Source organism: Coccinella septempunctata, chromosome 7 (assembly GCF_907165205.1).
Source record: "Coccinella septempunctata chromosome 7, icCocSept1.1, whole genome shotgun sequence".
Lineage (NCBI taxonomy): Eukaryota > Metazoa > Arthropoda > Insecta > Coleoptera > Coccinellidae > Coccinella > Coccinella septempunctata.
Genome location: NC_058195.1, coordinates 11,162,927 through 11,180,807, shown reverse-complemented (window position 1 = coordinate 11,180,807; position 17,881 = coordinate 11,162,927). Strand labels below are relative to the sequence as shown.

The window sequence follows — 17,881 nt, the reverse complement described above, 5'->3', positions numbered from 1 at the left end:
GTTTGATGTAAAGTAAAACATTGTTTTTATTTGGTGGGCAAAATTTTGATACGTTAAGCTATAGGAAAAATTATTATTCAAAGTAAGCGTAAAAACAAGTTTTTGAATGCTTTCATCGTGTAAACCAAAATTGTATTATTGATGCATGACAGTGAAGTATAATCGAATTTTGACACTAGAAATATGGAAGTTTATTCAGAAAAGGAAAAATATAAAACACATAATTGATATGAATAAATTATATTTGAAAGTAATGGTATGAGTAACGAAGTGTAAATGAAAAGATGACACTGGTTTAAGAACGTACATAATATCGAATGCAAAAATCAATAAATATATATGTATAATGAAATACTTCACGGAATCAAAACACTTCATAAATAGTTTATTATTGATGAGTAGGTTTTAAATTATCCTTTATCACTGGATATAATACATTTTTGATTAGATCAATTGTTAGAATTTGAGTCTCCTACATTAATACAATCGAAACTTTCTTCGTATCAAACCGAATGGAGGGTATGTACAATTTATTGTATATGTGGTTTGATATTAGAACAAAAAATATTCGGATTTCGACCATTAAATTTTGTTAACCCTATCAAGTCTTTTCTCCATTGAAAGTTATGCTTCCATTGTCACTTTTTTTTCATGTCTTAACGTTGCACGCTGTTCAACCTATGACTTAGGCTATGTCCTTCACCGTTGCATATTTCTTTCAATTCCACTGATGATTTTCTCCAAATATTTCGGCAATATTCGGTTTCGGAGTCATACAGTAACTTACCTTCTTCTGTGCTGTGCTCCTCTAATGTGTTCTCTGCAATGAAAAATTATTCATAAATCTTTTTACATCGACTCTTTCATCTTACTTCAATACCTTTCAAACAATGTTCCAGTTCTTCCATAGTTTTGAAGTATTTGAAATCTTCCTCCAGCACTCCTTGAAACACTGTAACAACGTCCTCTCGAGTATTGAAGAAATAGAGCGGTTGTTTTCTGATGGAAAATTCGTCAATAAGCGCAGATATTCCCTTAGCTGCTGTGAAATCAGCACCTGAAAATAATGCCTTCAATAATTCGTTGATCTGTAGGCAAGTTCGTCAACATACCAAGTATGAATCTGCAGTCAATCACTACAGGAAGATGTTTTGAAGAAACTCCAGCTTTTCCAACGCTTGTTTTTATAAAATCAACTGCTGGGAAATACAGGCTGTTCCCAGGCGTTATCATGAGGTACTCTAATCCAAAATCAGTCTGAAACGTAGGTATTTAGGTTCAGTCGTAACTAGATTCAAAAAGTTGGTGTACCTTTTTAGTTTCAACATGAACTGTTGGTCTCACTGATGGGTACAATAGGAAAACGATATTGATGGCAACTCCCACTAAAATTCCATATTCTACTCCAACCATAAGGCAGAAGAAAAACGTGGCGAAGGTGGATACTAGGTCCTTTTTACTGGAACGCCACATGGGCTTAACCACTTCGTATTCTATCATGAATATCACCGCGCTTATGATGACAGCTCCTAAAGATGCCTTTGGAATGTAGGCGAAGTATGGAGTGAGGAAACCCAGAGCCAAAAGCACTAGTATTGCTGCAAATTAAGGACGAAATAGAATTTGAAAAAGATAATGGGATTTATTGACTCACAGGTGAAAATACCACCAGCTGGGGTTTGAACACCACTTGCATGGTTCACTGCAGACCTAGAGAAGGAACCTGTTATCGGCATGGACGAGAAGAAGGAGCCTATCACGTTGCACATGGAAAGGGTGACCAGTTCTTGGGTGGCGTCGATTATGGAACCACTAGCTTGAATAAAATTTGAAAGGCTTAGGCCCGTTTGCACCTATACCCCTTAAAACGAGTACTTAACTAAGTGTTAACTAAGTTAATGGACGCTTAATTTTATTCCCAGTTGCACGAGTGTGGCTTAACAGAATCTTAAGTAAGGGGCCCTTAAGTTTTTATATCTAGTGATATTTCAGTTTTTTATTTTGGTGCAACTTCATCCTACTCCAATAAAGCTATTTCATTAGTTGGCCGGTTGCCGATGATAGTTGTCATTTCAATAACCTAACTTAATTATCCTGTCAGTTTCTAGTAAATTATTATATTATCATCAAAGAGTAACAACTTTTTGTTGTTGAATTAGTATTATTATTGATAATGATAAGGATTATCAAATAAAGGGTACCTAAGATTATATAAGTACAACACTTTCTTTGGAAGGTCTTGTGTGAATTTGTTTTATTAATGTTGAAGAGGAACGTGAAGAAAATGCCCTTATTGTCCTTGTTAGTACGAAACGAATATGATGAATGATTGCCAAGCAAGTGGTGGTAATCTACAAAGAGCATTCAACTTCTCAACAGAAGAGTTTGTTGCTAACTATAGTATGACTTGTGACACAAAATAGAAAATTGAAAGACTGATGGCATAACAATAAAGGCAAAAGAAAAAGCTTGATATTCAATAATGAATTCAATCAATTTTCAAAATCCATCAAAAATGGGAAGTTCTGCAGCCAGTTCAACAAATTATTTTAGGTAAGAATCCCGCCCTTAAATACCTAAGTGGTCATTACAGGAGCGCTTAAATTTAAAGCAAGCTTTAGCCATTTAAATGTCACTTAACAGTTGGTGCAATGTAATTTAAGTTAAGGGTTCATTTTAAGGGACACTTAACACTAAGTGCGTTTGGTGCAAACGGGTCTTAGTAGTATTAAGAGTTAAGGAACAGAAAGGAATATGGAAAATGGTTGTTTCATTGATCGGTGATCTGGAGAATTCAGATGACCTCATTCACTTACCGAAGGCCTTAGCTATAGCTACATTTCCTAGAACAGCAATCACCGGTACTAAAACAACGGAAGTGCCAAGATCAGATACCATTTCGTTGAAAGTAACTGTCTGGTTGTTCAGAACCGTCTGGAAGGGTGGTAGGCGAAAGTTTGGCAGCCCAGGTCTAACTTTGCCTGTCAGGAGGAAAGGGGAGCCTACGCCACTGGTTTCATAAGCGTAGGCGATGCTGGAACACACTATGACCACTAGGGCATTCCTTGACGTCCCTATAAGCCAGAAGAAGCGATTCCAGTTCTTTTGTTGAGGGGTTGGTTTCTGATCTTTACCGTGAACTTTGACGTTTTTCAATTTCTGAAAAGGGAAAATTGGAGAATTAATAAAATAATCAATAACGATATATCCTGCTCAACAATTAATAGCACATAATAATATATTCATTGTCTACCCGTTTAGGCGTGATCATTCTTTATTTTTATTATTCTTTTTTACTTCATATATTATAATAGAGGGAGGGTCTTTCATATTCATAACTTTTTTTTAAGCCATCCTACTCAGTAACAGCCCCCTGAAAATGACACGCGAACAGCAGTTTTTTATTTTTATCTTGAAAATAAAATAAAAGAAGTGACAAAAATGAAATCAAGTAGATATTTTATGACTGAAAAGCAAGAAATTACATGAAACTTTTTTTTGTTAAAAATGGAACAAGCCATTCGAAATTAATTTTTTTATTGTAAAATATATGAATATGAAAAAAGTTTCTTGCGAAACAAGGTCTAGGTGTGGCTTTTTCTACCCTTTGAAATCATAGAGGAGCATCACCAAAAATTTTGCCTTCTCGCTCGAATAAAATGTCTGCTTAATTTTATTGTTTATTGTCTTTGCTTTTATAGGGCTGTAACTAAGCAAGGGGGGCTCAAAAAAGGAAAGTTTATATGGAAGACTCCCCCTATTTTTTAACTAGGAATCCCCCCCTAGATTTTTAGCAATTTTTCATATATTTATTAAGTGTTTATTCAAAGAATCATCTTACTGCTCGATCCGTTATCCTTTTGCAAACAATATTCGCAATATTTTTTCACAATTTCCTATTAAGCCTTTTTTTTATAAGCATGTTCCTGAAACGTTATCAACCATTTTTCTATTTCACGATGCGATGGTTGTTAACTTTGTTCTAATTACTACATCAATATAATGACCTTTTTCAGCAAAAATGTTCCAAAAACGTTAAGTATACATGAGTAGTCAATTTCTGCAAATATAATTACTTCGAAATAAAATTAACGTGAAATTATTTAATTGCACAACTCAGTGCAACATATTTTTTCCTCTATTAGGTGACGAATACAAAAAAAAATTTCATTGTATTATGTAGCTGCCAGTCGACATAAATTTTCCCCTAATGAAATTTTTTTGTGACAGACGACGAGTTGGAAATATTTTTTCAGGAGGACTTAAAAATACTACCTCTCACCCTCAGAAACATAAGAACCAGAATGCACGACACCCCTAAGATGCAGTCGGTATATCTGGTTTTGTTCAAGTTCTGTAGTACTTTCGTGATTGTATCCAGAAATCCCGAAGATGAAATCTTCAATCCAAGCAGACTTTTCAGCTGGGATGTTGCAATTATTACTGAAGTTGCTGACGTGAATCCCACTGTTACTGGTATTGAGATGAAATCTATTAGGACACCTGGAAAAACCATCTATTAAAATAAAAACATGGCAGATCAAGTGGGGTTGTGATGTTATGATATCTTGGAATGATCCTTACCTAAATGCAGTATAGCCATCAGAAATTGGATTATTCCAGACAGAAAACAAAGAAGTACGGCATAGTCACTATTTCTTCCCATGACTTGCTGATAGGTCATCAGAGACATAAGAGCAGTGGGTCCTATAGTGATATCTTTGCAAGTACCAAATATCACATAAACGAAGCATCCAACAAACGCCGAATATAACCCAAACTATAAGAAAATATTGGCACATTCAAGTTGAAATAATGGATTCATGATTGTGACTCACCTGAGGTTCTAGTCCAGCTAAGGTAGCATACGCTAAAGCTTGGGGCATCACAGTCAAACCCACAGTTATCCCAGCTATAGTATCACAGACAAATTTATGAGAGTTGTATTTCCTGCCCCATTGCAGGATTGGGACCCTCTGGGAGAGTATCTTTTGGATATACGAGGTAACCATTATGCTGAAATGAAATTTGGGTGTCTCAAAGTGATACTGAAGCTTTGTCGTTTCTGTTTCATGTCGATAATTCGCGAATTGGTCGCAATATACCGGGAAATTTTATCTCAGTCGATTAATTAAGGAAATAAGGCAAAATTTCAATTCTGGACAATAGCTAGTTTGGCCTTACTTATTATCCAATGATTGAATGAGATCGCGCGATAAATTCATTATCGATTGGTGACTATTTTTTTTAATCGTCATTTAACTATACTCATTTTCTCAGGAATCCTCAATAGGATGTAGGGTCATATATTGGAAACCCCCTGAAATATTGAGGAAAAAGCATGTTTTCCAAAAGTTATTTCTTTGTTTTGAACCATGCAGAAAAAATTGATCCCAGGAAAAGATAAATTCGTATTATTTTTAATCGAAATTACAATTCAATATTTATCTAATCAATTCAATTACTTGGAAGACATTGTAAGTATCAAGTATTGAATTCAAAACATAACAATTATAATAATACTCCAATTTTATTACCGGTAAATCGTTGACATTCTTTGAATGTGTGCAATTTCGTTTATGTTATGACTACATTATTTCAATCCTTGACAACTCGAAAAAATTTTGGAAAAATTTAATGATTAACCACTATAATTGATCTCTTGCTTTTCAAAAATACGATTTGCAGTACCTTCTAATTACAGTACTCCTAAAGTTGAAGAAAACCTACTTTGTATTTGTTTTCTTGAAAAGATCACACCAATGAGTATTTCGGGTTTTTTGAAAACAACATCAATACTTATAAAATTATGATGATGATGATGAGAGGTGAGGTTCTTGGTTCAGATACAAATGTAGTTTCTTACAGTGATTTCCGATGAAAAATGTAATTTATACATTTATAGAAAAAAGCAGGGAAACAGAGTATTTTTCGTCAGTAATTTCAAAATATTACTTTTGTTGAAAATCAAGAGAAAAAAGTGTTCAACATCGAGTTAAGATGAAATCCACAATTGAAACTTTACGAGAAATAAATAATAGACTTACAGTTCAGCCATAAATAACAAATGTGACGTATAATACCTAATCAACCCTACATGATGGGGGAAACTTTTTTTCCTCAATTGGAAAAATTTGAAATAATTCTATACGCAAGTTCTCTATCATACATAATTTGAGTAGAAAGATTATATGCAATCATTCTGAGTGCACAAAGTTAAAATGCATCAGCCATAGTTACCTCTAATTAGCTCTTGTTTCGTGCTTTATCTTTGTTAATTAAGATAAAGAGTGGAAATAAACGAAACCTTTCCTTATAGAAACAGCCACTTCATATAGAAAGAATTTTTTACTGATAATGATTTTCAAAGGATTTTCTCAAAATTTCAACAATTTTTAATATTTGAAATTCAATTTCTAATCAATACGTATTGCAGATTGAAAATTATTGTAGGTACAGGTGTATATTTGTAGACAGCATTCGTGAAACTTTTTCGAAATGTGTATCTCGAAAAAAATTGATTTGTAGTGAAATCACCCAAAGTATTAATTATCTATTTCGAAAATGAATACAAAAAGTTCAGAAATTATTACTAAAATGTGAGAATTCATTACTAACGAATAAGAAATATGGGTGGCAGTTCATTCGAAAGGCTTCTTCAATCTTAGTAGCATTTAACTTGTTTTCATTATTAGGTACCTAGGTACTTGAATTTCTATGTTTATTACAACTTCATGAGATTCGTTCGAGTTTAAGGACTGAAAAATGCGTTCTACTTCAAATGCTTGAGTGTAAAAGTCATAAATATCTGTCATTCTTTAATTTCTCACAATTGAATTACCAGCGCATATGAACATGAATGATCACTCACTATGTATTAAATATTTCAATGAACCACTTCAATTGTATAGCAGAGGCAATGACCACAACAAGACAACTAAAACAAGTCATGGGTCTAGAACTATTTTAAACTCCATTGAACGTTTTTTTAGCAATCTATTATTCCCCATATCGGTAACCTTAATTTTTTCACCAATTCTTGATTCTTGGCTATTTTGTTGCTGTTGCAATATCATCATTGACATTACCAGTAGAATGGGAGAAACCTATAGTGGATATTGAATCAGCTCTTGAGAATACTTGAAATCGGAGCAAATTTCGGATATAACTGAAAAGCGGAGTAATTTTTTGAAAATATCTGGAAATTCATAAAATTGAAAGCAAGTAGGAATTAGATTCACTGTAATTTGCTCCTTTTGTAATATGTTTCCTTTTAGATTCAGTGCATTTTTCATAATGATTTACGGAAATTGTTGAGATGATAAATAAAAATGATGAAATGATGATGATTAACATTATTATTTCATACAAAGTGGTATTGGAATTGAAATATAATATGTTTTTCGATCATGTACAGAATATGATCTTAGGTTGATCCTTTTGAAGAAACAGAGAGTTGTATTTTGAATATTTTCAGCAGTTTAAAAAAAAAATCCCCCTTTAATATCATAATGACTGAACACAACACCATAATCATGAAATTGAAATCATATATCGGATGAATGATTAATATAAATAAAATAAAGATTTTTATCTTAAGTTTCTGATGAATTATGACTATTAGGAAGAATTAATGTTCAAAATAATTCTAGAACGTGATAGATTTCGTGAATTTCTTTCCTTGTATTAAAAAGAAACAGCCCTATTCAATGTATGGTTTTATTTCAACAGATCTTTGACGATGTGGTATATTTTTTATGAATTGTGTCATATGAATCAAGAAATATAATATTTTTAAATTTCGTTATGAAATATTTTTTATAAAGACCCCAAATATTAGCATTCTGGTAGTTTTTCATGTTCAAACTTACAATGATATCATTATGAATAAAATTTGTCGTTAATCACAAAATTGATTTATTTATTTTAATATATTTTTTAATGATGTAGGAGAAAACCTGAAGATGCATATTCAATCAAGAATAAAAAATATCGGAAATGAATGTCAACAAATCAGTAGAAAGAGTACCTAAATAAATTTCCTCTGATATAAATGATAAGCCCAATTTTATCGACCCTGACCGTTGAAATAACTCAAGCAACAAAATAATACAAGGTCATAATTTATCTACTTACCTCTAAACTCCAGTCGCCGAACAGCTTTCTCACAACTACATCACATTAATCATCAGAACCTATTCAGGCTAGCTTGTGGCACAATTTCCGCATAGCGAAAAAATTTCTCCAGAATTTAAAACGAATTTCAAACGTTTATTCGTCAAATGAAATGATTACAAACATACTGAAAGGTAAATAAATAAACGTCCTATTGGTACAGCGGTATAAAACTAATAAAACTAAAACTACAGACACCCTGGCTCAAGTGACCATACAATGTTTGTCATCACAGGTTAGAATTTCAAGTCTCCTTCACTTGCTTGAATTTTTCGACTGCTTGCGTTGGAAAAGTTGACTTAACGACTTTGGCATCTGGAAGTTAAATACATAGTTGGTTGGATTAAAAACGCCGAGAAATTCTAATAGGGATTGTCCGGAACAGGTTCGAATAGAAGAGTGAGGTTAGAATTGCGGAATTGGTCCTTCGAGGTGGATAGTGAAGGTTTAATATGGGGTATTTTTTGCTAATTCACCTGTAACTGATGGATATAGAGGTGAACAAGATGGGAATTTTATGAGATCGAACACTTGGCGTTTAATAGAGAAAGCTTTAATCAGTCTTCAACCAGATATTGGGAAAATCAATACCTTTTGTGAATGCATCAGGACAGTAGCGTAGCCTGAATATCGCTCGAGGGAGCTTAGTGGCGAATTGATACCTAACATGATAATTTTTTGTGCATCTTATACCTCAAAAAATATGCTTTGTACAGAGTACCTTTTAACTTCATTTTTTACTTCGAGCATTAACTTGGCAATACTCACTTCTCAAATGGATCACAAGTTCTTCTTCGCTTCCGGCAATCAGCATTTCCTTGGGACACACGTTCTTCAGAATCTTCACTATCTTCAACCTTGGTTGATAGAATATCACTTGCCTGTTGTTATTCTTCAAATCTGCTATAAGTGCACCAAGACACTGAAATGAATATAAATCGAATTTTGTGATTTCTTATGGCTTTATGACACTGCAGCTAAATAAATGTTATCAAAGCTACTCTTCTCTTCAGTCCTGGCATTTGTTAAGTTTTGTGGAACATCCGTTATACACGTGTGATTTTAGGAGAAATTGGGATATTTTAAGTCGTTTTAACATATTCTTTTTCTCCTTTATTTGAAAATTAACTATATTTTTCATCCTTCTCTTGATAAAGTTGTTTTTCATGTTTTATTCTCATCTCACCTTTCCAGCTGTGAAGTCAATCTTATGGATTCTGTGACAGTCAATTACAACCATATATAAATCTGTTCCTAGCTCGCTGTTGTGGCATTTCATTATCCTCTCCCTTATATACTCAGCAGATGGAAAGGTGATAGCAGATGTTGGCGTCACTTTCAAATAATTACCCAACTCGTTATCCTACAAAATATATATTAACTAACGAAAAAGTATAGTTTTCGTTTATTCCTTACAACCACTACTTCGAAAAGTATCTTCGGCCTGGCACTCGAATGAAGAAGAAGAATTATATCTACACAGACTCCAATTATAATGCCCATCTCCAAACCGATCAGAAGACAAGAAAGGAGAGTTAGTGTGAAGGGTATGAGATCAATTTCTTAAAAAAAGAGGGTGGATTTAGAATTTTATGGTACCAAAGTATAATCGACTTACTATTGATTTTCCAAATTAATTTGGTCATGGTTACTTCAACCATGAAGAGTACAGCGCATATGACGACTGCTGATAATGTTGGTTTTGGTATGTATGAGAAGCAAGGGGTCAGGAATGTGAGGGATAAAATCACCAAAAGGCCTGAAATAAAGAAGAGTTGGAGTAAGATTTGACACTCGTATGGAAATGGTTTCTGGAATACTGATAGCAATCAAGCTTTGATTCGTCTTCCTCTTACTCCATCTAACTAAAGCTTGAATTTCTCATACAGTAACTGCGCACTGAGGCACCTTTGACCTAGGGCCAAAAATTATATAAACTGCGCAAAAAAATTAACGCACATTATGGAAATCTCAAATTCATTCTACAACTGAAGGTGTTCTCAATGATAATTACATATTTTTATCAGAATTATGCATGCATATGTTATCCACTTTCAACAGTTTTCTTCAATACAGATGTTTTTTCCCAGCAGGAATAAAAAAAGATGATATTATCAGATTTTGAATGTATTGGCTCCATTCTAAAATCAGTTGTTCTCGATCAATTCTAGTGATCAATAGTTTTTCTTTCGTTCGATTTTCTACACTCGATCGCTATGCAACGCGAAACACGCAATTTAACCCGAGAGGAATGTGCCCAAGCGGTAGTTTTTCGAGAAGAAGGATGGACATACACAAGAATTGCAGAAAGGTTTGGAGTTTCCCATACAAGTGTGTCCAGAATGTTGCAGCGATTCAGGGAGACAGGTATGAAAGTCCGAAGACCAGGACAGGGTAGACCACGGGTGACAACTGCCATTCAAGAACGTTACTTGAGAGTTTCTTCGTTGAGACAATGGTTTGCAACCGCTCGCCTCCTTCAAATTCAGCTTGAGCAAACTCATGAGGTGCAAATTAGCACTCAGACAATAAGAAATCGCCTCAGAGAATATGATTTAAGGTCTCGTGTCGCGGCAAGAGGCCCAGCTCTTACCCCAGTCCATCGAAGGGTGCGTTTGGATTTTGCGAGAGAGCATATCCATTGGGAAGAGGCCGATTGGGAAAGAGTTCTCTTCACAGATGAGTCTAGATTCTGCCTCTACAATTGTGATCGTCGTTCCCTTGTATACAGACGTCCACATGAAAGATATGCTCAGTGCAATTTCCTGAATACTACTGGTTTCGGGGGAGGATCGATTATGGTATGGGATGGAATATCTTTGACTGCTCGCACAGACCTAATGGTCGTTGATAATGGAGCTATGAATGCTGATAAGTATATAAGGAACATTCTTGAGGAGCATGTAGTGCCATTTGCCCCATACATTGGTGAAAATTTCATGTTTATGGACGATAATGCCAGACCCCATCGTGCGCGCATCGTTCAGGAGTATCTTGAAGATATTGAAGTCTCTCGAATGGAATGGCCAGCAAGTCCAGATCTCAATCCGATTGAGTAGGTTTGGGACAACCTCAATAGAAGGCTGGGAAGTTCAGAAAATCATCCAGCTACTCTTAATGACTTAGGAGTCCAACTCGGAGAAATCTGGGAAGGATTAGATCAGAACATTTTAAGATCACTCATTTTGAGTATGAACCGCCGAGCTGTAATTAACGCAAGGGGTGGAAATACCCAGTATTAAATCACTTATCAGTATTTCAGTATTTTAAAAATTATTCATTTATCTTCTTTCACATAAGATTCGGTGAAATCCTGAATTTTTCTTCCATTTAATGTGTCTTGTTTGGTCCAAAACATTCCCGAGAGAACATAAAAAATAAGTTATAAAGTCAATGTAGAGTTAACTTTTATTAAAATTGAGATTTTCAGAATGTGTGTTAATTTTTTTGCGCAGTGTAGTTATACTCTACAAGTCATACCAAACACAACTCGAAACGGCTGTTCTCTAAAGCACATTGTCCGAGTACCTAAGATTTGCCAGATGCTACTCCTTCAAGAAGTCTATCATAATCAAGCATTTTTGTCCTCTAAAGCAGCTTGCTTTGAGTTTTTTATTCACTTCGGCTGAGTAAGAGGAATCAGTTGTTGATATTCACATAGCTGCTACTCAAACTTCTGCATGGTGTTTAGGATGCAATTCAACTTACCAGCATATATTCCAGATATGGGTGTCTTCACTGAACTAGCGTTACTTATTGCCCCTCTTGAAAACGAGGCATTTATAGGATAGGAACCAAAACATGAACCCACTATGTTGCACATACCTAGAGCTATCATTTCCTGTGAAGCATCCATCGCTTTTCCCTTCGCTGAAATAAATCACTGGGTCACTGGGTGTATTGATGCCATGTCAATAAAGATCGTAATCTTGCACAAATTAGTATTTTAAATTGCGCTGGCTTAGCGGTTAGAAAATGTTATACTGCTTGTCCCGAACTTAAAATATAACATCATCGATGATTTTTTTAAACGTCAATTCTGATAATTTTTTATCACTATTCGTAAACGGTTTATCCAGTGTCCAAAATTAGGATTGCTATTTGTACAAGTTAAAGCTTACCTCATATTAATATGTATAATATTTTCTGAGAGAGCGATATTTGAAATTCAAATCCTCCATTCACATTTATTTTAGCAGTCGGTTGGCCATGACATAATTTTCTCAAGTTCTTGTTACTAGAACTGAGTAAGGTTGACACTCATGAAATGTCGGTAATGTAATAACGCCGTTGCCACAACTAATATCAATTTTTATGACGAAAATGCCGAAAGTGATTGAAAAAAGAGACAGGGTTTCAGGAAGTGCTATTTAGAATTCAGGTCCCCTCATTCAAATAGTCATACCCTTATATTCTAAAATCCACAATACGTCAGACGGTAGCGAACATATTCAATTTAAGAGAATTTATATAATGTTTCATCTGAATCTAAACGACTTATATTTTCAGCTGAATATTATCACAATCAGAAAGATTGTGAATGAAGAAGATGGCGAAGAATTTTCTTCTTTTGGGAGACCCAAAAAAGTGGTGCCATTTGAGAATTTTATGTTTGAGTGAATTAATGCCAAAAGTTTACTACATTTCGATGAACGTCATCGTAGAATAAGTTTCCAAAAATTGATTTTTCTATTATTCATTTGACTTGTCCTATACATTGTGAATGTCTTGAGGTACCAATAAATACCTAATTATTATTATTATATCAATGTATTAAGATGAACAGCCACAAATACGCGCCATTTGTTCTGTTAATTGTTTATTCATGTGAATTTTTTGTTCAAAGGTGAAGTTCATCTTGACTTGAAACTTCCTTCGATTCCTCTTACTTATATTGATGCAAGATGATTTTTGTTGAAGAATTTAACATTTTTGTAATTATCTGTTAATTCCTTCGGGAGATACCCATTCCCAACCACTGCATCATATGCATTTCATCTTCGGGTTAATATTTTTGAAATCTACAACTGATGTAACGTATTCAAACTTTGGCCAAAGAAGATAACGAACATTAACTCTCCTCGAGCTAGTGCATATTATGAGATTATACTGATCTCTTGTATTTTCCATGCAAATAACTGGATTTGGTATCTCTTCAATCAGTTTGTATAAACTTCAATTATGTTCATCACATATTTTCCGAAGAGATTCGACATTGTGATAAAATACGTAATAACAGAAACTTTCACGTAGAACGGGCAACATAGCGTTGATTTAAAACCCAAAAATGTTTTGACAAGCCTCATAACCCCACATTTTCGTACTATACAGAGTGAAATGTGTCAAATTTCCATGGCCAACCGACTGCTAAAATAAAAGTTAATGGAGTATACAAAATACATGATTAATAGAATTTATTTCAAGTAAGAGGGACTCTCACTGTATAACACTTTATATAAGATGTAACAAGATGATCATAACAGCCAAATTATAGTTACTTTGAAACTGTATTACCTCTCGATTCATCACAAATACAAGGAAACATATTTCGAACAAATATTCGTCCTCTTTTGGACATGAAAAAAAAATTTGATTTTATACTTACCAAACGCTTTAGCTATGGCAACGTTTCCTAAAACTGCGATGAAAGGTACCACTAAAATTCCAGAGCCGAGTTGCTTCGCCATTTCGATGAAAGAATAATGAACCCCTTCATAAGTAACTTCAATTTGTGGAAAACTCATGTTTGGTAACCCATTTGGAAGACTACCTGAAATACCATTCGAAAAACATTCCCTTAAACAACCCCATAATTAACTCCTACCTGTAAGAGATAAAACGTCGTATCCACTTTTCTTCAGGAAGAACGCTAAAGTAGAACACCCTATAACAACAACAACGTTTCTTGAAATTGAGGCAAACCATAGTATTCTTTTTATTTGCGAACATTTCATCGAGCCATCTCCAGCTTTCTCGAGAGGTGGTTCGCCATAATCCTTCAATTTCTACAAAAACGAAGAGATAACAGGAGGAAATAATCACTTTGTTGATATAAAAACAATCAACCAACCCTCAATCCAAGAAGGATAATGAAACACGATGTGCCAAGAATTGCATCCCACTTTTTTGTCTCGTGAATATGCTCGTAAATTTGATACCAAGAACTGAGGAAAGTCTCAGCCGAAAAATGAAGACCTAGAAGGTTTTTGACTTGTGAGGTTGCTATTGTGATAGCCCCCGCAGATGTGAAGGCCGCCACCACTGGCGTCGAAACAAAATCAACCAAAAACCCTGCAAAAATGATATTGTTAGGTGTCTCTGCGTTAAAATTCAGTTTCCACTCACCTAGATGCAATATTCCGCAAAGGAGTTCCACAACACCAGAGAGCAAACACAAGAGTACAACAGCATTGTGTTTCCCGAATGTTGTGTGTAAGGTATGCGAATATGTGAAAAGTGATAGGAGTGCTGTTGGGGCTATATGGAGTTCTGAGATTGTTCCGAAGAATAGGTAAACAAATCCACCAGAAATCGAGGAATAAAGCCCATACTGAAAGCAAAAAATAATTCATTTACCTAATTTTTCCATTGTAGGAATATTTGACGTCGATTTATAGAGTTTTTCTTTCCTTTCCTACATAAAAAATCAATTTTCCACGCAAAAATGATATTTGAAATGATTATAATTTTAACAACCCCGGAAAATCTTTGTAATGATGGAATTTTGGGGCATTTCAAAGACCCAGTGCAAAACAAAAGAAAAAACTTAATAGAACTAAAAGAGTCTGGAATGAACTTCTCCATACAATTGAAAAATTAGAGTTTTTTATTGGAAAACTTAGATTTATATACAAAAAATATATTCCAATATTCCTTGGATCAAATTGAATACTGGCCAACATAAGACTTGGAATTAAAACTGAAATAAATGTTGATGTATAGGAATATTTTCACATATATCAAGCTGTTTTCTCGAAATACAAAAATAAGCCCATACAAAGGTGAAACAATACTTGTAATATAAAGAAATAGAAGTTTGAGCACATGCGTTAGAGCAGAATTATTATCCATACCTTTAAATAAATAAATTTTCTCGTTTTATTTACAGATTATCAATTATTGAAAAACATTCCTTCAATACAGATTCAAAAATGGTTTCACAAGTAATGATAATGATATTTTTCCAATTGATATTTGTAGCCATATAATAATATAATTTCCGAAACACCATCTCAATTTAGATTGCCTTCTTACTGAGAATATCTGACAAATCATGAAGATAACTTGTGAATACTTTCAAGAGAATTCCAGAATAATTTCTCACTTACCTCAGGACCAAGTTCAGCCAAAGAAGCGTAAGCCATACTCTGAGGTATGAGAGTCATCCCCACAGTAATCCCTGTAAGGAGATCCGACACACCCTTGTCCACATTATAATCCTTGCTCCACCTCAAAATCGGAAATATTCTTTCGAAAAACGGACGAGTCTTATGCCAAATCATTTTCGTGAAGCGGCTAGAAAATCAGCAGAGAATACATGTGTAGAACCGCAATTGGATGATTGTCTATAATTTCCTCATCCAATCTTGGCTGAATCTATACTTGTCCCCGAAGTAGCCACGACAATTTCCTCATTAAGGCCTTAAATCTGTCTTGTAGAGATGATTTCGGCAATTGGAGGATTTGACATGTTTAAAAATATATTGCTTGGAATCTGGATACAAAATTCGGTTGAATTTGAAGGGAAGAAGTTTAAGAAAATTGAGAAAATTCGTTAGCCCTCAAAACTTTTTCAATTACCAGATGCACTTCTAAATTTACGAACCTTTTACACTGGACCAATGGATGAGTCACTTCACTGAAGTCAATCCGATATTGGCAATATGTTTTTTGAGCATAGGCAATCCATTATTACAATGTATTGTCATTCGAAAATTTCCATTTTGCATCCCTTAACTTGGTGGAGTTATTCTCCCAGCCTTTGTTGTAAAATGTCTGCGAAATATAAATTTTTTCACTTTTATTTTATGATTATTACCTAACATTTTCTTGGAGAAATCTGAATAGTACTTACCCTCCCATCTGGATACCGTAAACCTATTATAGCACCTTTCAGAATTGATTCTCAGAATTGGTGGAATTTTATTGTAAAATTCGATTGATTTTTCTTGTTCGGTAACTTTTATGCCTCACAAAGTTCTCTTACGTGTTTAACGACTAACGATCCAAGGAACGTTGTGTAACAAATAATAAGTTGCAAATTATTCGAAGAACAAATTATTTGGATTTTCCTACGTTTCTAAAGGAAGTGATGGGATATAATAATTACCTTTTCATTACACATTACAATCGTCTGAACGCTCATTCAAGGAAAGAATGATTCTTATTACCTGTCATAAATAAGTGTTGACAATTTTAACAAAATATATAATTATTGAAGTGAGGACTACACAGTCTTCATTGAGTGGAGCAGAGTCGTAAATTTATAATTGACAAACTTTAAGAGGAAATTGTCTTTGGCCAGTTCCAAAAAGGTAATTACGAAAAATTTAATTATTTCCCGGAATAGGTATTTCAAATAAAAATTGAAATGAATAAACCAAGGACATAAACAAGACACGAGCCTGGCAGTTAAAATGTATTTTCCTGTGACACAAAAAATACAAAAGCACTCTGGAGTCATCAATAAGCAGTCAAGCAAACTTTTTTTTGAACGCATTATAATGAATTTACCCACCATCTATAGAGTGATCAATGATCATAATATATGCCTTTATCAATATGGCATTCATAAATCACAAGTGATTAATGAACTGATTGTCTATCAAAAGGAATGTACCATGTCTGGCGCAGGTCTATGAACAGTATGAACCCATCGGGCAGGTATAACAAGCCAGAATCACCAGAGAGAGATTCAGTATAAATTTGGCAAGTTACCATTTGTAACCAAAACTGACCTGCGCAAAATAAACTCATTCATTGATTCATTCATTCATTGCTATATCCAGTTACCGGGAATAAATCTACAAAAAGACATAAAAAAAGTACAGACTTATAATTTCTTAGGGCTAATTGCGACTGTGTACCCTCCTGTGACTGAAGAAACCCAACCGTGACCAACAGATCCATCCACACTCCAGGCATGGATAGTCACCAACCAGGTCTGACCGCCACTGTATTCTTCTCTATGCACCATAGACCTCCAATGTGACCTGTCTAACGCTAGTTGTTCCCAGTTATGATTGGCATTAACTGATTTTAGGGATTGATGTAGTGAATCCTTAAACCGCTTATACTGGCCTCCTGGTTTCCGGGCTCCCTCTGTCAATTCGCCATACAGAGCTATTTTGGGGAGTCTTGTGTCTTGCATCCTCAGAATGTGGCCGCTCCATCTGAGTCGGACCCTCGTTACTTGAGTCTCAATTGTTGTACAACTCGCACGTTGCAAGACTTCTGCATTCGAAACTTTATGGAACCATCTGATGTGCATTATTTGTCTTAGATGTTGTTGTTGCGTTTGTTCAAACTATTTAATGTGTCGCCTGTAGGGCGTCCAGCTTTCGCTTCCGTAAAGAAGCGTTGGGAGGACCACTGCTCTGTCTTGGTCTTCAGATTGAGGTCGTGATTTTGAAACACTCTGACCTTTAGCTTCCAGAATGCCCGTGATGCCGAATTGATACGGTTGTGTATTTCCTTGTCTAGGTTA

General features: G+C 34.6%; 2 protein-coding genes across 5 annotated transcripts; both read right to left on the bottom strand.

The window, feature by feature from the left end:
* Positions 1 to 224: 224 nt before the first annotated feature.
* Positions 225 to 8,275, bottom strand: LOC123316392 (sodium-independent sulfate anion transporter-like). 3 transcript variants are annotated; one of them, XM_044902450.1, is made up of 10 exons: positions 8,137 to 8,275; positions 4,839 to 5,016; positions 4,585 to 4,780; positions 4,283 to 4,503; positions 2,817 to 3,159; positions 1,655 to 1,816; positions 1,312 to 1,598; positions 1,113 to 1,257; positions 881 to 1,057; positions 225 to 820 (listed from the first exon to the last, which is right to left on the bottom strand). In XM_044902450.1, the coding sequence occupies exons 2-10, from the start codon at positions 5,010 to 5,012 to the stop codon at positions 657 to 659; spliced, it is 1,869 nt and encodes a 622-aa protein (XP_044758385.1). In that variant the 5' UTR covers positions 5,013 to 5,016; positions 8,137 to 8,275; the 3' UTR covers positions 225 to 656. The 3 variants fall into 3 exon arrangements, with proteins under 3 accessions (XP_044758385.1, XP_044758383.1, XP_044758384.1); XM_044902448.1 differs by lacking the exon at positions 8,137 to 8,275 and adding an exon at positions 6,872 to 6,966; XM_044902449.1 differs by lacking the exon at positions 8,137 to 8,275 and adding an exon at positions 6,048 to 6,180.
* LOC123316394 (sodium-independent sulfate anion transporter-like) lies at positions 8,251 to 16,418 on the bottom strand. 2 transcript variants are annotated; one of them, XM_044902451.1, is made up of 13 exons: positions 16,250 to 16,418; positions 16,001 to 16,170; positions 15,504 to 15,690; positions 14,521 to 14,725; positions 14,246 to 14,466; positions 14,000 to 14,180; positions 13,781 to 13,945; positions 11,884 to 12,045; positions 9,794 to 9,934; positions 9,592 to 9,737; positions 9,362 to 9,538; positions 8,944 to 9,097; positions 8,251 to 8,490 (listed from the first exon to the last, which is right to left on the bottom strand). In XM_044902451.1, the coding sequence occupies exons 3-13, from the start codon at positions 15,675 to 15,677 to the stop codon at positions 8,420 to 8,422; spliced, it is 1,797 nt and encodes a 598-aa protein (XP_044758386.1). In that variant the 5' UTR covers positions 15,678 to 15,690; positions 16,001 to 16,170; positions 16,250 to 16,418; the 3' UTR covers positions 8,251 to 8,419. The 2 variants fall into 2 exon arrangements, with proteins under 2 accessions (XP_044758386.1, XP_044758387.1); XM_044902452.1 differs by lacking the exons at positions 16,001 to 16,170; positions 16,250 to 16,418 and having other exon boundaries at positions 15,504 to 15,972.
* Positions 16,419 to 17,881: the final 1,463 nt, after the last annotated feature.